The following is a 24,710-nucleotide window of genomic DNA, read 5'->3' on the forward strand; positions in this document are numbered from 1 at the left end:
TAACCCTAATAGACTAGCTTATTTATAAAAGCGAAGATAGCCCCTAATAAGGCAGACCGGACCCCAAAGGGTTATTTAATTTTATATTATACTTTTACTAATTACTCGGGCAGTTCTTAAATTAATTATATAGTATTAGTATATAGGATTAATAAATACTTTTATTATCTTAATAAACTTTTTTTTTAAAAGAATTTCTAACTTTTTAACTTTCCTTCTTATAAAGTTTATAACTATTTTTTTTTAATATTCTACTTTTACTAGCTACTCGGGTAGTTCTTAATATTATTTATATAGTATTAATATGTAATATTAATAAATACTCTTACTATCTTAATAAACTAATTTTCTTTTTTTTAGATTTTCTACCTTTTTAACTTTCCTTTTTATAAAGTTTATAACTACGGCTAGGTATATTATTAATAATAATATTACGTACTACTACTTTATAAGCCCGCGTACCTAGCTAAGTTAGTTACTTTTTTAAGTATAGTAGTCTATAATAATAGTATCGGAAATACCCTCGTTACTATTATTAAATAATATTAACCTTATAATATCTACCCTAATACTTTCAATTCTAACTTATATATATTACCTCGTTTCTTTTCTTAAAATCAAAAAACGCTTCCCTTATTGTTTATTATTATTATTATTATTATTATTATTATTATTATTATTATTATTATTATTATTATTATTATTATTATTATTATTATTATTATTATTATCATCGTTATTATTAAACTATTTACTTATTTAAGAATATTCGGAATATTAAAATGCTAACTCGTTAACCTATAAGGATATTTTAAGGGCTAGTAGTTAGATCTTATTAATATTATACTTAATAATCCTAATTTATAAATAAATTAGGTAAAAGAGGATAAACTATTTATTATTAACTTAAATATTTGAAAAAACGTATATAGTTTTATAAATATTATTATTATTAATACCTAGCTTATATAATATAATAGCTTTAAAATACCTAACTAACTCTTAAGTATTATTAATACTTTAATATTATTATAATAAAATAAGAAGTTTAAAAAGACTAAAAAGAAAAATCTAGAGCTATTAAATAAAATAAAAAATAAGGCGTAGTTTTTAACTATTTAGAGGGCGATTAATATATTATAATAATAGGGTTATTAATAATATCTTAAATTTAGTTAGTATTAATAGTTAATAATAACTACGGGTAGCTATAGTTAGTTATAAAGTTTTATTAAGTATATAATAAAAACTTAATATTAATCTTAATAAACTAGCTTATTTATAAAGGCGAAGATGGCCCTTAATAAGGCGGACCGGACCCCAAAGGGAATATTATTATTATAAGTTATTATATTTAAAAAAGTAGCTAACTTAGCTAAGTATACGGGCTTATAAAGTAATAGCGTCGGGTACTTAATATTATTATTAATAATCCGTAGTTATAAACGTAATAAGAGGGAAAGTTAAGGGAAATCTATAAGAAATAGTTTATTAAAATAATAAGAGTATATATTAATATTATATATTAATACTATATAATCTATATTAACCCTTTAGGGTCCGGTCTGCCCTATTAGAGGCCATCTTCGCCTTTATAAATAAGCTAGTTTATTAGGGTTAATATTAAGTATGTTTATTACGTACTTTAGTAAAACTTTATAACTAACTATAGCCGGCCATAGCCGTTATTAAGTGACTATTAATACTAACTAAACTTAAATTATTAATAACCCTATTATTATAATATATTAGTTACTTTTTAATACTTAATATCACCCCTTACTTTCTCTTTTTATCTTATTTAATAATAACTTCTCTTTATTAATATTCTTATTTAATACGCTCGCCTATACTCTTACTAAGCTCTTAATTATATTATTAAATCTAGGCTTCTTTATACTTTATTATATTAAAAAGGTACTAATAAGGGTACCGCTTATTATAATATATCTATCCGTTTTTTATAAGTTAATATTATAAATATAATCTCTATTAAGGTAGTCTTTTTATAGCTCGGGGTTATTTAATATAATATTTATAAAATCGAACTTCTAGTTATTAAAAAAGCCCTAAGGGTTAATAAGTTATTAATAACGTCCTTATTACGACCTAATATATAAAACTAAGACCAAGGCCCGCCCCGCAAGCTTATAATAACTATAATACGCAATATATATAAAAAAATAAGAATATAAAATCACTTTTATAAAATAGAAGAACTATAAATAAGTTATCCCCCTGACGGAGCAATCCGCCGGGGCCGTACCGTATATTACGTATTAAGGAAAACTAGGTATAATACGCTCTATACTTAATTACTAACTAAAACTCCTAACCTTTTATTACCCGCCTATAGGGCGAGCTTTACTTACTCTAATGCGTATAAAACCTTTTAATACTAGCTTATATAAGTAATTAGGTCTAGTATAATCTATTTTTTTATTTAAGTATTATTATTATATAGGGGGTTTTATAAGAGCTATTTAAAGTACTAGCTTATTATTCTAACCCTATATATTTTTAACCCGTTTATTATAATTATTATAACTAGGCTAGTATTAATATATTAAATCTTAATATTTATATTAACTTAGCTATTTATAGTACTTATAATATTATTTAGTTAAATTTCGTATTATTAAAAATACTTTACTATTCTTTAGGCGTACTTACGTTAATTACGATAGTTATAGCGTTAAGTTAGTTAAAGAGGGTACTTAGCTTAAGAGGGGTAGACTTATTAATAAGTATTTTTAGAGAGTTCTAGTTTATTAATTACTAACTATATACTAAGAGAGTAGGTTCTTATTAAGGTAGTATTTTAACTAGCTAACTTCTTAACTAGTTATTTAATTAGCTATCTAAGTAATAGTTTATATATTAATAAGTTTATTTAGTAAATTTATTTAGTAAATTTATTTAGTTTAAATAGAGAGTAGCTTTAGGTAATATTAAAAATAATAAGGATAAAAAGAATCTTTATAAGCTTTCATATAATAAAAGAGTAGTAAATATTAGCTTATTTAGCCCTTTTTTAAAAAACCTCTACGTTATTATTAAAGTTTAGAACCTCTGTAGTTAAGGGCCGCTTCTAACTATTATAGCTAACTATTACGGCTAATTATTATAGCTAACTATTATAACTAACCTCTACTATCGACTTTTCTAACTAGCGCTGCTACGTAAGTATATCGCTTAGCTTATTATTAATAAGTAGCCTTGCTTATTCTAAATTAAATAGCGGTTTTTATATCGAAATTACTATATTACGTTAAGCGCGTACTTAGGATATATTATGTATATTATATAGTTAAAAAGTATATTATATTATATAATTTCTTTTAAAAGCGTAATCCCGTTAAGGTCGATCTTTTGTACTTATAAAGCCGGAAAGAAACCACTATATAAATAAGTTATATATAGATAAAAATTAGTAATTACGTAATAAAGTAATTACTATAATTATTTTAAATAAACGCTTATTAATCTTTACTAAGTAATTACTTACCGAATAAGAGTAATTATTAATAAAGGATATATTTATAAATAGACTTATATATAATATAAACTTAAGCTAGGCTTAAGGATAGACCTTTTATAGCTTTTTTGATAATTAACTTAGTATTAAATCTTATAATTATTTTTAGCTATTTTTATTAAAAACCTTTTTTAATAAAATTACGATTAATTACTAAAGCCTTACTTATTTTATAAATTATAAATATAGTTTTAAAAAAGCTATTTATAATTATAATGCTATTTACTTAGTACTTATAGCCTTAACTTTTATTATTATACTTATTATAATTAGCTAGCTATAATACTTTAATTACTCCTATTTAATAAGTTTATCTTATAAAAACTAATTAAATAATACGAACGATATTTTTTAAAATAACCCTATATACTTCTTTAATTAGTTCTAAAAAAAAGGGACCTATTTTTTTAAAAAACCTAGATAAAGAGATAAAGAACGCTAAAAACTCTAAAAAAGAGCTCGATTTTATTTTAGAGATTTAGATTATTATATAAAAACGTTTAAAAAAAAATAACAAAAATATTACTTAGATATAGGTTATATTTAACAAAGCTATAAGCTACTTAGAAACTAAAATTAGAGAGGCTAAATACTTAATTTAATAAGTTAATACGCTTTAAAAAGTTATTAATATTATTATTACCCCTTTTTAAAGAGGATAATAAAAACTTAAGCTTAATATACTCATTATTTATAATAATACCTTAAGAACTCTTAAAGGATTTCTAATCTAAATTAAGAACTATTAGAACTTTTATTATAGAGATTTTGTTAATAAAACTAAGAAAGTTATATATATAATTAACTTTTTTCAAAAACGAGCTTTTAAATAGTTTAAACTAATTTAAAAAGAATATTTTAATAAAAAATATTTAATAAATACTTTACTAAAGTACGTAATATTTATTATATTTTTAATAAATTCGAAAAAGCTTTTAAATCCTTATTTTAAGATCTTAATAAAAAACGATAAACTAAGTATAACTTAGTATAGTTATAATAAACTAAGTTAATAAAAGAATACTTTTTTTATTTTTTTTTATTCTACCTTTACTAGTTACTTAGGCGGTTCTTAATATCGATTACATAGTATTAATATATAGTATTAATAAATACTCTTACTATCTTAATAAACTATTTTTTTTAGATTTTCTAACTTTTTAACTTTCCTTTTTATAAAGTTTATAATTACGGATTATTAATAGTGATATTAAGTACCCGATACTATTACTTTATAAGCCGCTTACTTAGCTAAGTTTACTACCCTCTAGGTAATAATAGCTTATAATAGTATAGTATTAGAGATACCCTCGTTATTATTATTAAGAATAATACTAACCTTATTAATATACGCTTTTAACTTCGACTTATATATATATATATATATATTCGTTACTTCGTTTCTTTTATTAAAATTAAAAAACGTTATTTCCCTTACTATTTATTATTATTACCCTATTACTATTACTCTATTACTATTACTATTATTATTACTATTAAATTATCTATTTTAAATATATATTATTAAAATACTAAGACGCGTAGTTATTATCGACCCCTAGGGCTTTTTTAATAATTAGAAGTTCGATCCTATAAGTATTATACTAAAGGACCCCGAACTATAATACGGCTATTTTAAAAAATACGGATTAGATATTATTAACTTAAAAATTAGAAAAATATATATTAATATAATTATTATTTTAATAAGTACTTAGCTTATATAATATAGTAGCCTCAAAATACTTAACTAATTTTAGAGTATTATTAATATTTTAAAAACGTAGTATAAAAATAAGTTAAGAAAGACTAAAAGGGATATTCTAGAGTTATTAAATAAAGTAAAAAGTAGGGGGTAGTTTTTAGCTATTTAGAGGGTAATTAATATATTACGGCAAGATCGTTAGTATTTAATAACGGCTACGGCCGGCTATTATTAGTTATAAAGTTTATTACGTAATAAAAATACTTAATATTAACCCTAATAAACTAGCTTACTTATAAAGGTAAAGATAGCCCCTAATAAGGCGGACCGAACCCCAAAGGGAAAAATACTTTATTAAATTTAAATACCTTAGCGTTTAGCTAGACTTTATAAATAATACTAAGATATTTATATTTTACTAAGGACTAAAAAATAAAGTTAAGGATAAATTAATCTAACTTAAAAAATATAATAACTTTTTTTAATATAGCAAGCTCGCTATTAAGCTTAATAACTAGTTTTATAAAAAAGAAAATATAAATAAAAACCTAACTCGGGATATAAATATTAATAATAACCTTAATATAGTTTCTAAACGAACTAACGACCCCATAATAATTAAAATAATAATTAATAAAGTACTATTTATAAATAACACGGAGGACTTATAGACTTTAATATTACTAAATATAAAGAACTATAATAAAAAAGGACTTTAAATACTATAATTACGATAAGCTAGGATATATAGTTAGAAACTACCGATAACCTAAGCGTATTTAATGCTAACTTATTTTGAAAAAACGAGCTAATATTATAAATAAAGAAGTTCCCTATAAATAACTCTTATAAATAGCTTATTATAATAATAACTATTTTATTTATTAAAATAGTAAAAAATAAATAAAATAGTACCTAAAGTAGCCTAAGGATAGTAAACGATCTAGGTATAATATTACCTTATTTCTTATTAAAATTATAGTAATAGTAACTAAGAAAAGAATATTTACTTACTAACCCTATATTCTTTAAGAAAATAATACTAAATATATCGCTATACTCTTTTAGATTTATAAAAATATAAAAAAGAACGCTAAGACGGACCCCGTTATAAAGGATATATTTTATTTTTTTAAAGAACGAATAAAATAAAAATACCTAGTTAAAATAAGAGAATAGCTTTTTAAATTTAAAAAAAGAGGACTTAATATATAAAGAATTATAAGTAGTCTTATTTATATAATACGATAAAACTATATAAATTAGAAATAATTTACTAAGTTTAAAAAAAAACTCGATTTAAATAAAACCCTAACTAAGTTTACTTATATAATATAATAAGTAAACGCGGATAAAAAATTTATTTATAAAGTTAGAGAATAGTTTAAGGACCTTATATATAAAAATAAAATCGAAGTATTTAAAAAACCGATTCTTAATTTTAGAGTTATAAAAAAAAGAAAAATTAATTTTAATTTTAAAAAAGAAAATATTAAAATAGGAAGTAGCTCATTTTATTTTAATAAAATAGAATTATTTTATAATCCGGACGAACTTCGTAATATTACTTAATAACGTATTTAGATAAAAATCGATTATAAAGTATTACTTAGCGTTAATAATATTAATTTTAAAAAGGATAATAACGAATTATAATATAAATATATTTATTTATTTAAAAATAACTAAATTATTTAGTTCTATAGAACTAAAGAACGTAAAAAGGTTATAATAACCCCTTATATAAATAGAGATTACTCTCTATTTAACCCTAAAGACCCCTTTTATAAAGAATTATTTTAAATAGAGTACTTAGATAATAAATACTTTTAATACTTTATATATAAATAAGATAGCCGTTTTTATTTATAAAAACGTAATAATAAACTTATTAAGGATATTTATATAAAAAACTAGTTACTTAGTAAGACGTTAATAAGCTTTAATAATAATAATAAAGTAATATTTAGCCTAGACCCTAATTTCCTTATAAGATACCTTAATAGTAAATATATAGAATAAGAAGATTATAAATATAACTAATATTAAGTTTATTATATTAAAAAAGCTAAGGTATAAAGAGAATAATAAATAATATCGAGAACCGCCCGAGTAGCTAGTAAAAGTAGAATATTAAAAAAATATAGAGAATAATAAGAACTGCGCGAGTAAGGTACTTAATAAAAAAAGTATATATTAAAAAACTAAAAAAGCTAATTATAAAAGAACGGCGAAAAATAAAAATAGAAAAAAAGTTCTTATTTATAACTAAATAATATAATAATGTATACTTACGAATTAACCTTAATATTTATAAATAAGGACTAAACGTTATTATTAATAATAATATATAAAAAACTTATATTTTACTAAGGATAGTAAATAAACTTAACTTATTATAAATATAAAAGGATAATTTATATTACTTATAAATAATAAAAAGAGAACGAGTTAACTATAATTATAAATATATTAATTAAGAGACCGTATACCTCTTAATATATATTAATAATTAATAAAAATAACTATAATATAATATTATAAAGATTAGAAATATTAACGTTATCCTAAGAATCTTATAGTTATAAAAGTATAATTTATAAATAAATTAGATTATTAGCTAGGTTTTTTAAGAAAATTTAGTAACTAAACGATTTAAAAAAAAAAAAAAGGGTTTAAATAGATTTTTAAAAACTCTTAAAAAACGAGAATAAATATAATATATAGTTTTTATTAAAATAATAAAAAGTTTTAAAAAGTTTATAATTACTATTAATAATTAAGGATCGTAATAACTTTAAATTATACTTAAAGAGTACTAAATATATATAAAACTATTTATAAAACTTAAAGAAATAAGATTATTAAAATATAGTAATTAAGATATAAAAATCGAATTTAAAAAAAGAATATAACCTAAGTTCTTTTTAATATACTTAATAAATTAAAAAGAATAAGAGTATTTTAATAAATATATTAATAAGAAACTTAAAAAAGGACATATTTAGAAGAAATCAGGCTATAAGTACTTAATTAACAAGGCTATAATATAAATATAAGTATATTATAAAACTAAAGCTTATAAAGTCCTTTATATAAGCTTTACTTTTTAAAAAGTTCTTTTATAATATAATCTATATACGGGTTACTAAGTTATTAATATCCTATTATTAATTATATTTTAAATTTATTATAATTACTCCCCCCTTATATAACTTTAGTCCCTAAAGTTATTATATAATATCTTCTTTTAATATTAATAATAAAACTATTAACGTCGTTATTCGTAATAAATTCTTTAAAGTATTAATAATATTCTTTCTTACTTAGGAATAAGGTATTACTCCTATTCTATTATTTATTAAATACTTTATTATTATTATTTAGTAATAGCGCGCTAATTAGTTACTAAGTTAATAGTATGTATTTATAATAAAGTATTCTAACTATTATAATATATAAGGGCCTACTTAACTTCGTAATTATTATTATTACTAAGTTATTAAGTAAAGTAAAAGATTTCCTTTTATTATTAGTTACGTATTTACTTTTTCTTTCCCTCCTTTTATTTAATAACCGTTCTATAAATTCTTTTTTATATAACTATACCTTTTTTTTTATAATATTCTAATTCTATATTATTTCTTAATTATAATTCTCTTATTATACTATTACTAAGTATTTATTAAAATATCTATTATTTCGTATATTTAGGATATATTTAATATAAAATATAATCCTAAAAAAGGCTTTTATAATCTCCGTAATAGTACTCCCTATATATATTACTTAGTTAGTATATATTATAATATTAACAAGCTCGTTTATATTACTAGTACTTATATTACTAAGTATATTATTTATTAAGTTAATAAGAAAAAGTATTTTATTATAAGTCGTCGAGTCCTTATTAATCCGTTATTAAAATATTTAGTTAATAATATTCTTTAAGTTTTTAAAAAGCTATATAGCGCTACTTGGTTTATTTAAAATACTCTTATAAAGTTCTATAATACTAAGGTATAAAGTAGCCTTAATTTTTATAAATATAACTACGTTCTTTATACTTTTAGCTATATTATTAATATATAAAAAAAAGTCGCTACTTATATTATTAACTTATTAATAAATAATAAAAAAAAGGTCTACTTTAAGTAAGTTATTTTTTAAAAACTTATTACTAACTATAAATATTTAAACTTATTAATCTCGATTATAATAAGTCGTTAATAATCGTTTAATAAATATTTCTTTTTACTAATTTAAATTTCTTTTTTCTTAAACTAGTATTATTAATATTAATAACTAAGCTAAAATTATCTTTTACTTTAATCGCTTCTAACTAGCTTATTTTTATAATAATAGCTACGTAACTATTTTATAAAATAATTTTAATACTCTAGCTTAGTATTATAAAAAGACTCCTTAGGGCGTTATTATTATATATATCTAGGAGTTTTTTAATTTCCCTATTTTTTATAAATATATTACTAAGTACTTAGTAAATAAAGTACTTATTTATATTATTATTATATATAATACTATTTTTATTTTTTATAATTTTAAAACTCGGACTCTTATTAAAAAATATACTTTTATTACTAACTATATTTTTAATAATAAAAACCAGCGAGACGATTTTAAGTTTAAGTTTAATAAGTCCTAGTATAAAGATAATGACTTTAAAAAGCTCCTTAGTAATTTAAAAAAAAAAGATTTTTAGTATTATAATAAGTATTATTATTTTAATATTAAGAACTTATTAACCCCTACTTACGCCGCTCTTTTTAATATAAATAAAGGTTCCTTAGCCCTTAATTATACTATTTTAAATTTTAATAAGGTTAATATTACGGTCCTCTTATTCTAAATAAAACCTCTATAATAGCTTAATATAATTATTACTTAAACTAAAGTTAAAACTACGGGTTATAATAACTAATTTAATATTAATAAGTTCTTTATAAATATTAATATTACTTAGGTCCCTTAGTCTAATTTAAAAAATAAGAGCGTTATTTTAGATAACGTCCCCTGTCCCCGACTTATTATTAATAATAATAGTATTACGCCCCCTATTTTACTTTTTATTATACTTCTTATTATAACTCTTATTATACTTCTTATTATAGCTCTTATTATACTTCTTATTATAACTCTTATTATACTTCTTATTATAGTTCTTAATAATAAATAAGTAACGAACGCTTTACGAACTATTACTATTACTACGTATAATAACCTATATAACTTTAACTACTTTTTTCTTATTTATTATAATATTAATAAAGTTAATAACTATACTCTAAGTAGTTAATTAAGTATATATATAAAGCCTCCCCGCTTTTTATTTACTAAATATAATATTATTATTAACTATTATATTTTAAAAGTATATACTAAAACTACTACTATTATTATTAATATTATATAAGTTACTCCCCTTATATAATTAAATCTTAATAATCCCTTAATAACGTATTATTAAAAGTTATAATACTATATTTTTTTTTAAAAGTTATACTAAGTTAGATAAAAAGGGTTTTATAAAGTATTATTAATTAACTTATTTTTAGTAACTTTTTATTATAAACTTAATATTTATTATTTTATTTTATATATATCCTTTTTTATAATATTTAAATCTTTTAAGTATTTTTATTATATTTTTAAAATACTTAATAAGCTCTTACGTATTATACTCCGTAAGCTACTTAACTTATTTAATAAGGTAATATAAGTTTCCTTTTTTACCTTATTTTATAACGATTTTTTTATATTTTATTTATTCTCTAACTCCGGGAGATTTACTATTTAATTACTAACTATTTAATAATTTCTTTATAGTTCGAGCTAGGAAATTAAGAAAATATTATATATTTTCTAATATTATTTTAATAAATATACTTAATAAGCCTATTTACCTACCCTTTTAGCTATTATTATTTTAATATATCTTAGCGCTAGTTTATTATTTTTAAAACGTATATTCTTTATTAATAAACTAACGACCTTTTTATAATTAAACTCTTTTAGGGTATATTTTTTATTATAATAAGCTACTTAGTTTTTAAAGGCTTATACTTAGGCTTACGTAACCTAGGCCCTAATCTTATTAATTTTTTAGACTTTTTTATAAACCCCTTAGACTATAGCTTTATAATTAAATATATATTTAACGTACTTAGAATAATAACTATATAGCGCTATATATAAGAATACTTTTATAATAAAATATTAGTTATTATTATATATAAACTTAATCTTTTTTAATTATACTACTTATTTATTTAGTAAGCCTTTAATATAAATCCTTAAATACTTTATTAATATTTAATAAATCCGCTCTATTTAGCTATTTATTTATAAATAATATATAGTAAATAATTAATAACGTATTACCCGTTTTTTAATAAACTCTTCTTAAAATATACTTATAAAAAGCTTATTTCTATTTATAATAATACTTTTTAATATACTAAATTTATATTTAATCTCTTTATATAAGATACTTACTATTTATATTATATTAAGTATTTTAATAATAGGTAAGAACTTTACGAACTTTATTATATAATAAATAATAATTAAAATATAGTCGTACTTAGCATTATTATTACGAGCGCTTAGTAATAACCTTATAATAAAGTTTATAAATACTTTTTAAAATAAATATAAGGGTAATAATAATAACTATAACTACCTATACGGCTTATATTTTAAAGTTATAACTCCTAAATAATACTCGTAGTTCTTAACGTATTCTTAAATATTTTATTGAATATTTTTTTAATAAAACTTCTTCTAAATTAGCTTAAGAGTTTTCGTAACTCTTATATAACCTACCTTTTAATCGTTATAATATTAATAAAAAATTTCTATTTAAAGAGATTTTATTTAAAAAATAGTAAGTCTTTTTTTAAAAAATAGTATACCCTATTCGTTAAATAAATATACTCTTAGCTCGCTAGCTATAATACGAACTTTTACTAATTATAATATATAAAACTCGTTTTTAACCTATAATCCTTTAATAAGCTCCTTAGTTTTTAATAAAAAATAGGAAATAAATACCGTTTTATTTTTTATAAACTCCTTTATAATAGGATATAAAATATATTATTTTAATATAATAACCCTAGCTCTATTTAACTCCTTTTTATCCTTATTAAACTATTAATAAGCGTTTATTAATAACTCTCTTACTTTTTTATTTTAAGTTATTATAATAATAACTATTATTATTTTATTAATACGCTTTATAATATACTATTAATATAAGAGAGAGGATTCTTTATCTTTAAAACTAGCTAATATTTAGCCGGGATTATAAAGGGAGGCCTTAACTACTTAAATATATACTTTAATAATATTTTTTTTTTAAACTAATTATCTTTTACTAAATATCGAATAATAGTTTATTAATAAAACGTAGTTTTTAAATTAGTATAAAAAGGACGTCCTTATAAAATACTTCTTTTTTTATATAATTTAACTTTTTAAATAGACCGTTCGCTAGGTTTATTTTCCTTAATTAGTATTTTAAATTAAAATTAAATGTTAATAATTTATATACTTACTTTATAAGCTTTTTTTTAAAAGTCTTATACTAATATATTAATTACTTTTTTAAGTACTTAATAATCTATTAAGATTATAAACTTTTATAAAAAACCCTAGAAGTAATAAGCTTAGTACTCTAGCTCTTTTATTATAATAAGTAATTTTTATTAACCTATAGCTTATTATTACTCTATATTTAAGAGCTTCCGTAATTAATAAGTAATAGGTTACTATTTTTTATTAGCTTCTTATAATAAAATTACTATAATAGCTTTAACCGAGGTATCGGTTTTTATTTATATAATACGTTATAAGTTCTAATATATAAATATAGTTACTAAGGTAAAAGCGACTTTTAGCTAATTAAACGCCTTATTTATTTCCTTAGTCTACTAGAAATCCTTTATTTACCCCTTTTTATTTTTAATAATACTATTATTAATATAATAATACCTAAGTATTTAATAATAAACTTTTAATAAAAGTTATAGAACCCTAGGAATACTTAAATATCCTTAATAAACTCTAGTACTTTCTAATTAGCAATCGTTCGTACTTATAATAAGTTAATTTTAATTCTTTTTAATATAATAATATAACTTAGGAATTCGACCCTTTTTTAATAAAATAAGTACTTTAATAATTTAATAAAAAGCTTATATAATTATAAATATTAAAGGACCTTTTTAATATCCTTTATATACTACTCCCTTATTATTAAGTAAATTATTATATCGTTTATATATATTATATAGTAAGTATTTAGTAAATTAGCGAGCGTTTAGTAAATATATATTTAGAACGTTATAAGTATATTTATTAATTTAAAAAGTATAATAATATATTTAAAATAGCTATATTAGCTCCGAAACGCTATTTTTTATTAATCTTCTTTTTTAATTTAGATATAGTAATAAGTATCCTTAATATTTATTTTTAAAATCTATTTTACTTTATAAAGCTTATTTAAGAGCTTATTAATAAGTGATAATAAGTATCGATTTTTTATAATTACTTTATTTAACTTATAATAGTTTATATAAAAGCATAGTATACTATCCTTTTTTAATATAAAAAGGATTAGTACTCTAGCCTTATTAATTAAAAATATAATATAACCGTTTACTAGGTTTTTAATAATATATGCGCAAAGCTTATTAAGTTATTTCTTACTTAGTAAATAAATAGGGCTATATAGTAGTTTAGTATTTAAAATTAAGTTAATTAAATATTCTATCCCGCTATATAATTACGGTCCTTTTACTAACTATTTATTAAACGTCTTTATTTTTAATTAAAGTTTTAATAATAAACCCCTTTATAATTTAATCTTTATTATCCCTATAATACTTTTTATAATAATAATATATAATACGTAAGCCCTTTTACGATTTTAAATAATATTATAAATTATTACCTCTAGTTTAGTAATAAAAATAAGCTCGTATAACTATATATTCGTTATAATATTAATATAAATACCCTCTTAGCTTATTAATAGTTATAATAATAAAAAGTTTACTATTTTTTGATCCCTATTAATTACGATAAATAGTTACTAAATCTTCCTTAGCTATTTATAATAATTAATAAAGAAGAGCGTTAATTAGTAAACCTTTCCTTAGCCTACGGCTTTATTTTAAAAGTCCCTTAATAAAGGGGCTATAATAATAACTAAAGTTAACCCTAAATAAGTTACGAGCCTAATATTAATAATATTTATTTTAAAATATATATTTATATTAACTTTTATTAGCCTTTTAGTAACTCTTTATAGAACTATTACCTTACCTTTCGTAATTATTCTTATTAATACTTTTTTAATACTTAGTATAAGTATATTAAATATATCGCTTATACCTATTCGTTTTTTAAAAAATCGACCTTTATAACTCTTAACTTAGTAACGACTTATTAAATAGTTATTAATATTAGCTTTAATTAAGGGTATGTTAACTTATTATTACCCCTACTTCCTAACTTATTCTTTTAGTACTTACTAAATATATAGCTTAACTTATAATATATAAAATACTTAATATTATTATTATAATACTTCTATAATAACTTAGTATAAGTACTTTTATTATATAGTTTTTATAATATTATTTTTAATAAGTTTCTAAAACCTAGCCCCTTAGAGCTCTCTTTACTCTTTTTTTTATAAAAAGGGGATATTTAATATAATTATTTTAATAATAAATATAGCCTCTTCTTACCGTCCTTTTATAACTAATTACTACCCTTTTACTAATTTAATAATTATAGTTTATTAACCTTATAAACTATATTACGTACTCTCTTAATTAAAACCTTATAATAAATTAAGTCGTCCTATAACTAAAATAATAATTTAAAAAAGAACTAATATACCTCTATTCTTAAATCTTTTATATTTTTTATACTTAGGTTATAATAAATTACTAACTATTTAGTAAAAAACTAAATAGGGGTCTAACCCTCTTTTAACTTCTTTATTCTTAGCTCTTTATAATATTCCCGTTCTTATATTTTAAAATCTACGTATTATTAATAAATAAACGCTAAAAAGTCGCCCTAAGAAAGGGGATCCTAGAGGCTCTTTTTATAATTATACTATTATATTTATAATAATAAGGATATTTTAAATAGGGCTTATTTAATATACTATTCTATAGTACTTTCTATATAAAAATTATTACTTATTTTTATAATAATAATTTAGTTTATTACTTAGGTACTCGTAGACTTTTTTTTAATTAGTTTATAATTATAAAAAAGGAGCTTTTTATATAGTGGTTTTTTTCTAGCTTTATAAGTACAAAAGATCGACCTTAATAAGATTACGCTTTTAAAGGAAATTATATAATACGGTATACTTTTTAATTATATAATACACGTAATATACCCTAAGTACGTGCTTAACGTAATATAATAATTTTAATATAAAAACTACTATATAATTTAGGATAAGTAAGCTACCCTCTTTATTACGTAGTAGTATTAACTAAAAAGGTTAATAGTAAAGGTCGGCCGTAATAGTTAGCTATAATAATTAGCTATAATAATTAAAAATAGCCTTTTTTAACTATAAAGGTTCTAAACTTTAATAATAACGTAGAGGTTTCTAAAAAAAGGGCTAAATAAGCTAATATTTACTATTTATACTAGAGCTTATAAAAATTTTTTTTATCCTTATCGCTTCTAATATTACCCAAAGCTACTCTCTATTTAAACTAAATAAATTTACTAAATAAATTTACTAAATAAACTTATTAATATATAAATTATTACTCTACTCCTAGTATATAGTTAGTAATTAATAGGCTAGAACTCTCTAAAGATAATTATTAATAAGTCTACCCCTCTCGGGCTAGGCGCCCTCTTTAATTAACTTAATACTATAGCTATTATAACTAATATAAGTACGCCCGAGGATTAATAAAATACTTTTTAATAGTACAGAATTTAGTTAAGTAATAGTACGAACGCTATAAATAGCCGGGTTAATATAAATATTAAGATTTAATATATTAATACTAGCTTAGAAATTATATTTTATAGAGCTAGAAATCTTTTTAATACGGGCTATATTATAAATATAAAAGAATATATAAGGGGCCCTTTAACCTTTAATAAGAAGGAGTATATAATATAGGATCTAGCCGCTTATGTAGGCTAGTATTAGGAGGTCTTATATATATTAAAGTAAGTATAGCTTACCCTCTAGACGGCTAAAAGCGGGGGAAGGTCGGGAGTTTTAATTAGTAATTAGGTATAGAGCGTAATATACCTAGTTTTCCCTAATACGTAATACACGGTACGGCCCCGGCGGATTGCTCCGTCGGGGGGAAAGGAGCTTTTTATATTTTTATTAATTTAAATATATTATTAGCTACTCGGTAAGTTATTAAATAAGCTTTTTATATTAACGCCGTTTTTAATTTTAATTTTTAACTATTATTTTTATTATTTTATAAAAATAGGTTATTATTAAACTTATAAGGTTTATTAAACTAACTATCCTAATACTACCTACGCCTTTATATATACTTAGACCTTATATATCTAATAATTAGTTATTAATAAATACCCCGTTTATAACAAATAGGGTCCTCGGGGTATTAATAAAATAACTAGCCTATAAAAATAATCTACTCCAATTATCTTCTTTATTTAGCTCTTTTATAAACGCTAGTATTTAAATAGGACTCGCCCCGTAATAAGCTCGTTTTTTTAAATAAAATAAAGTTAAGTAATTAACTTTAAATAACTATAGCTCGTTAATATTAACGGCTCTTTGCTAATAACTAAGTATTATTTCGTTAACATTTTGTTTGTTTTTATAATTTATTATTATTTATACTAATTACTCCGTAAAAATAAAAACTTTGAAATTATAAAAAATTAGGCTATAAGTACTTAATTAGCGAAGCTATAATATAAGTATAAGTATATTATAAAACTAAAGCTTATAAAGTCCTTTATATAAGCTCTACTTTTTAAAAAAGTTCTTTTATAATATAATCTATATACGGGTCGCTAAGTTATTAGCGTCTTATTACCGGCTATATTCTAAATCTATTATAATATTTAACTATCGAATTCTCCCGTAAAATTACTTTTATTTTTTTATATTAAAAAAAGAATAAAAAAACAAAGACTTATTATTAATTATAAAAAACTTAATAAAATTATAAAAAAGAATTACTATTTTTTATTACTTATTATTAAACTTAGAGATTTATTTTATAAAACTAATTAGTTTATTACTATAAATCTTAAAGAAATATTTAACTAAATTCGGATTAAAAAATAAATAAATAGAAAATAGTATTCTAAACTTATAAAGGACTCTTTAAGTACCTCGTTATACCCTTTAGACTTACTAATATTTTAGTAAATTTTTAAATAATAATTAACTACGTATTTTAGGGGTAGGTTAATATTTTTATTATTATTTATATGAATAATATTTTTATTTTCTTTTCTAACTTCGAAATATATAAGAAGTATATTTACATAGTATTTTAAAAACTTTAAAATACTAAACCATATACTAAACTTTTTAAGTACGAGTTTTATATATAAAAATAGATTTTTAGGATATATTAATATATTAAGATAAATTTATATATAAGTATTAAAAAAAGAAATAGTTAGGGACTAGCTTATATTATAAAACGTTAAGGATATATAAGGATTTTTAAGATTCATTAACTTTTATTAACGATTCCTTAAGGACTATACTAATAAAATTAGACTTTTTAATAATTTAATATAAAAAAATAACTTATTTATTTAGGACCCTAAGTATAAAGAAGTATTTATTAAAGTTAAGAATATAGTCATTTCTAACCCCCTAATAGAGCAATCCGCCGGGGCCGTACTATATATTACGTATTAAGGAAAACTAAGTATAATACGCTTTATACCTAACTACTAACTAAAATAATAGTTAACTAACTCGACTATTATCTCCTTTTTATTAATAGCTCCTAACCTTTTATTACCCGCTTATAAAGTAAACTTTACTTATTTTAATATATATAAAACCTCTTAATACTAACTTATATAAGTAGCTAAGTCTAATATAATCTATTTTTTATATAAATATTATTATTACCTAGGGGGTTTTATAAGAGCTATTTAAAGTACTAGCTTATTATTTTAACTTTATATACTTTTAACCTATTTATTATAACTATTATAACTAGGCTAATATTAATATATTAAATTTTAATATCCGTATTAACCTAGCTATTTATAGCGCTTATAATATTACTTAGCTAAATTCTATATTATTAAAAAGTAATTTATTACTCCTTAAGTATATTTATATTAACTATAATAACTATAGCGTTAAGTTAGCTAAAGAGGGCGCCTAGCCTAAGAGGGGTAAACTTATTAACGGGTATCTTTAGCTTACTAATTACTAACTATATACTAAGAGAGTAGTAGTTTATATATTAATAAGTTTATTTAGTAAATTTATTTAGTAAATTTATTTAGTAGATTTATTTAGTCTAAATAAAGAGTAGCTTTAGGTAATATTAAAAATAATAAGGATAAAAAGAATTTTTATAAGCTTTAATATAAAGAATAGTAAATATTAACTTATTTAGCCTTTTTTTTTAAAAAACCTTTACGTCGTTATTAAAGTTCAGAACCTCTATAGTTAAGGGCCACCTCTAATTATTATAATTAACTATTATAGCTAATTATTATAACTAACTATTACGGCCGACCTCTATTATCGACCTTTTTAACTAGCGCCGTTATTAAAAAAAGTAGCTTACTTATCCCGAATTAAATAGCAGTTTTTATATTAAAATTACTATATTACGTTAAGCACGTCTTTAGGATATATTATATATATTATATAGTTAAAAAGTATATTATATTATATAATTTCTCTTAAAAGCGTAATCCCATTAAGGTCTATCTTTTATACTTATAAAGCTAGAAAAAAACCACTACATAGTTATTTCTAAACTAGTTATTATAATTTTAAACCCCTAAAAACTTTTTAAAATTAAGATTAATGTTTAAACTTCGCTATAGGAGCGGTCCTAGGATAACGAGATAAGTAAAGAAAGCTTTATTTATATTACTTTTATTTTAAAATATTTTATAAAATAAAATTAAATTAGTAAATTTATAATAAGGAACTAATAGTAATTATCGAAGTATTTTAAAAATAGAGATTATAATTATCTAAAACTAAATACGAAATAATAGTTTATATAAATCATAAAAACTTTATAAACTTTATAATAAATAAAAACTTAAATAAATAATAAGTCAAATAGAGCGAATCCTTATTTAAATATAATTTCTAAATTATTCATTAAAATGGTTTAAAAAATAGTAAAATAAACGTTTTTAATAAAAGACCTAACTATAAAGTCGCGGTTTTTAAAGAAATATAAGTTATTTTTAAATAAGAGAAAAATAATAGTTTTATACTAATTATAAACCTCTTTATAATAATTAAAAAGATTAATACTAGCCCAATTAAAAAAATAACCTCTAAACTTATTATAAAAATTTATAATATATTAATATATAATTACTAAGGAATTATTAAAATATAAAAACGGATTCACTAATAATATAATAAATCCGCTATATATATTAAAATTATAAAAGTAATTAAGGATTATGCGACTTATAAAAAAAGTAAAAATAGCCTATATAAACCTTATAATAAGCTATAACTATTATAATTACTAATAAAAGTATAGTAATTAATTATATAGGACTTTATTATTAAACTACTAAAGTTTAAAGAACTATTTATTAAAATATAATATAATAGTATCTTAGTTATAGTTAATTAACTTACTAAGTTTGTATATTTTATTCTTTATAAAAAATTAAATACTATAAAAAACTTAGTATATATATTTATTAAAGTTATATTTTCGAACTATAGTTTATTAAAAGAAATTATTTTTAATAGGGATTAGCTATTTATTTCAAAGTTTTAGAAATTACTAATTCTATAACTTAGTATAAACTATAAGCTATTAATATTATTTTGTTTATAAACTAATAAATAAATAAAAAGGATTAATTAGATCTTTAAAATATACCTCCGTTATTATATAAACTATAACTAGGATAATTAAGTAGTACTTTTATTAATAACTTAGTTCGTATATAATAATATAGTTAATAAAAATATTAAAAAATCTCCGTTTTATTTTAATTATGGATTTTAGTTAATAATATATAGAGAAGTATAATAAGGATTATAAATTATAAATACTATAATAAATATAAGTAAACTTAAGAAGATTTATAAATAGACTTTATTAAACCTCGAGTTTATATAATAATATATAAGAAAAAACGCGGATAGATTAAGAATTAAAAAACTATTTTTAAAAAAAGAGAATAGTACTTATTTCTTTTATTATAATATTAAAATAAAATAACTAAGTAATAAATTAGATTATAATAAGCTTAGACCTTTTGAAATTATTAAAAAAGTCTTATTAGTTAATTATGAATTAAAATTACTAAGTATAATATAATACTATCCCGTCTTTTATATTTTATTACTCGAACCTATATTAAGAGGTTTATATATAAAAAATTATATTATTATCGAACTAAACTAACTAAAATACGAAATCGAACGGATTATTAATTATAAAATTAAGAATAAAACGTAAAAATTCTTTATTAAATAAAAAACCTATAAATATAAAAAGAATATATAAGAACTTATTACGAACTTTTAGAACTTTTAAGAATCCTTTTTAAAATACTAAAATTAAAATTAAAATTAGAACTCCTAATTATTATAGCGTCCTAATTAATTATTTTAAAAATATTACTAAATTATACCTCCCGCGCAGCGGCCGACTTATTTTTATTAATAATATCAAAAAAATTAAGGATTACTTTCCCCCTTTTAAATACTATTCTTTTTTCTTTTTAAAAACGATTTAATTTTAATAAAACCTAATCTATTTTAGCCTATATATAGTATAAAGCTTTTACTTATTTTTTAAAAAAAAGCTCTTTTACCTCTTTTTTACGTTTTAATCTATTAGTTTTAAATAAAAAACGATCTATTATAAATATAATTAATATAAAAAGTATTAATAAAAAGAAACTTATAATTATATATAGTACTAATAGTCGTATTATAAAAACAACTACGACGTATATATTTATAATATTTTAATTTACCCTCTAATATCTTATATTTTTATTTTAATAAATAATAAAATAAGTAAGGTATTACGATTTTAAATCCTCGCTCTTTAATTTTAAAAATAAGTTTTAATTATTACGGCTAGCTAGTTATAGTAAGTATTTATTTTTATATTCTGCCTTTACTAGCTACTCGGGCGATTCTTAATATTATTTATATAATATTAATATATAGTATTAATAAATACTCCTACTATTTTAATAAACTAGTTTTTTTAAATTTTTTACCTTTTTACTTTTCCCTCTTATAAAGTTTATAACTATAGATTATTAATAGTAATATTAGGCGCCCGACGCTACTACTTTATAAGCTCGCGCCTAGCTAAGTTAATTACTTTTTTAAATAATAATAGCTTATAATAATATAGTATTAGAAATACCCTCGTTACTATTATTAAGAATAATACTAACCTTATAATATCTACCTTAATACTTTTAATTTTAACTTATATATATATATATATATTCGTTACCTCGTTTCCTTTATTAAAATCAAAAACGCTTCTCTTACTATTTATTATTATTACGCTATTATTATTATACTATTGCTATTATTATTACTATCTAACTATCTACCTTAAGTATACTTTATTAAAATACCGAGATATTATTAATAACTCGTTAACCCTTAGGGCTTTTTTAATAATTAAAAGTTCGATCTTATAAGTATTATACTAAGTAGCCCCGAGTTATAAAAAGACTACCTTAATAAATATTATATTTATAATATTAATTTATAAAAAATAAATAAATATATTATAATCAGTATTACCCTTATTAGTACTATTTTAATTTAAAAAAGTAATAAAAATAAGCCTAGATTTAATAATATAATTAAGAGCTTAAAAAGAGTATAAGTGAGTATATTAAATAGGAATATTAAGGAGAGGTTATTATTAAAGAAAATAAAAAGAGAAAATAAGGGGTAGTATTTACTTATTAAAAAAGTAATTAATATATTATAATAATAGGGTCGTTAGTATTTTAAGTTTAGTTAGTATTAATAATTAGTAACGGCTACGGCCGGCTATAGATAGTTATAAAATCTTATTAAAGTAGTTTTAGTATTTTAATAAAGTATACTTAAGGTAGATAGTTAGATAGTAATAGTAATAATAATAATAAGAAAAGCGTTTTTAACTTTAATAAAGGAAACGAGGTAATGAATATATATATATATATATAAGTAAAGTTAAAATAGGATAGATATTATAAAGTTAATATTATTCTTAATAATAGTAACGAGGGTATTTCCGATATTATTTGTTTTTTATTTCTACCTTTACTAGCTGCTCGGGCGATTCTCAATATCGATTATACGGTATTAATATATAGTATTAATGCATACTCCTACTATCTCAATAGGCTTTAATATCGTTTATATAATATTAATATATAGTATTAATAAATACTCCTATTATTTTAATAAACTATTTATTTTTAGATTCTTCTTAACTTCCCCTCTTATAAAGTTTATAACTACGGATTATTAATAATAATATTAAGTACTTAATATTATTACCTTATGAGCCCGCATACTTAGCTAAGTTAGCTACTTTTTTAAGTGCTAATAGCTTATAATAGTATAGTATTAGAAATGCCCTCGTTACCGTTATTAAGAATAATACTAACCTCTCGTTTCTTTTATTAAAATTAAAAAACGCTACTTCCCTCGCCGTTTATTACTATTACGCTATTACTATTATACTATTATTATTATTATTACTTTTTAACTATTTACTTTAAGTATATTTTATTAAAATACCGAGATAATAATAGCTCGTTAACCCTTAAGACTTCTTTGAATAATTAGAAGTTCGATTTTATAAATATTATACTAAACAACCCTAAGTTATAAAAAGACCGCCTTAATAAATACTATATTAATAATATTTATTAATAAAAAATTAATAAATATATTATTATAAGCGTTACCATTATTATCGTATTTTTAATATAATAAAATATAAATAAGCTTAGACTTAATAATATACTTAAGAGCTTAAAAGAGCGTAGGTAAGTATATTAAATAGGAATATTAAAGAGAGGTTATTATTAAATAAAATAAAAGGAGAAAGTAAAGAGTAGTATTTATCTATTTAGAGGGTAATTAATATATTATGATAGTATTATTAGTATTTAGTGATAGCTATGTAGTGGTCTGTTTCCGGCTTTATAAGTATAAAAGATCGACCTTAACGGGATTACGTTTTTTAAAGAAAATTATATAATACGGTATACTTTTTAACTATATAATATGCGCAATATATCTTAAGTACGTACTTAACGTAATATAGTAATTTTAATACGAAAACTGCTATTTTCTTTTTAAGTTTTTTAATTTCTTTTTATATTCTGCCTTTACTAGCTACTTAGGTAATTCTTAATATTATTTATATAGTATTAATATATAGTATTAGTATATACTCTTACTATCTTAATAGACTATTTCTTTTAGATTTTTTACGTTTCTAACTTTCCTTTTTATAAAGTTTAAAATTATTAATAGTAATATTAAGCGCTTAACGCTACTATTTTATAAGCTTATTATATACTTAGCTAAGTTTATTACCCTTCTAAGTAATAGTAACTTATAATAGTATAATATCGGAAATACCCTCGTTACTATTATTAAGAATAAGACTAATTTTATTAATATTTACCTTAACGCTTTTAACTTTACTTATATATATATATATATTCGTTACCTCGTTTCTTTTATTAAAATTAAAAAACGCTTCCCTCGCTATTTATTATTATTACTATTAAACTATTTATTTTAAATATATACTATTAAAATACTAAAACACTAACTTATCGACCTATAAAGATACCTTAGGGGCTAGTAGTTCGATCTTATTAATATTATACTTAACGATCCTGATTTATAAAAAGATCGTTTGAAAGAGTATAAACTAGCTACTATTAACTTAAAAATAAAAAACGTATATACTTTTATAAGTATTACTATTATTAATACTTAGCTTATATAATATAATAGCCTCGAAATACTTAATTAACTCCTAAGTATTATTAATACTCTAATATTACTATAATAAAATAAGAAATTTAAAGAGATTAAAAAAGACTAAAAAAGAAATCTAGAGCTATTAAAAAAAGTAAAAAATAAGGGGTAGTTTTTAGCTATTTAGAGGGTAATTAATATATTATAATAGTAGGGTTATTAGTATTTTA

General features: G+C 20.2%; 2 protein-coding genes across 2 annotated transcripts; both read left to right on the plus strand.

Annotated features, from left to right (window-relative positions):
* Positions 1-17,385: 17,385 nt before the first annotated feature.
* CCOS01_13912 (uncharacterized protein) lies at positions 17,386-17,550 on the plus strand (the record flags this gene model as incomplete). The annotated part of the gene is made up of 1 exon (XM_060462056.1): positions 17,386-17,550. A coding segment is annotated over one exon (165 nt), but the record flags the coding sequence as incomplete, so codon positions are not given.
* Positions 17,551-20,128: 2,578 nt separating this feature from the next.
* Positions 20,129-20,257, plus strand: CCOS01_13913 (uncharacterized protein; the record flags this gene model as incomplete). The annotated part of the gene is made up of 1 exon (XM_060462057.1): positions 20,129-20,257. A coding segment is annotated over one exon (129 nt), but the record flags the coding sequence as incomplete, so codon positions are not given.
* Between the last annotated feature and the right edge of the window lie 4,453 nt (positions 20,258-24,710).

This window comes from Colletotrichum costaricense, assembly GCF_030867565.1.
Source record: "Colletotrichum costaricense strain IMI 309622 chromosome Unknown Scaffold_19.1, whole genome shotgun sequence".
Lineage (NCBI taxonomy): Eukaryota > Fungi > Ascomycota > Sordariomycetes > Glomerellales > Glomerellaceae > Colletotrichum > Colletotrichum costaricense.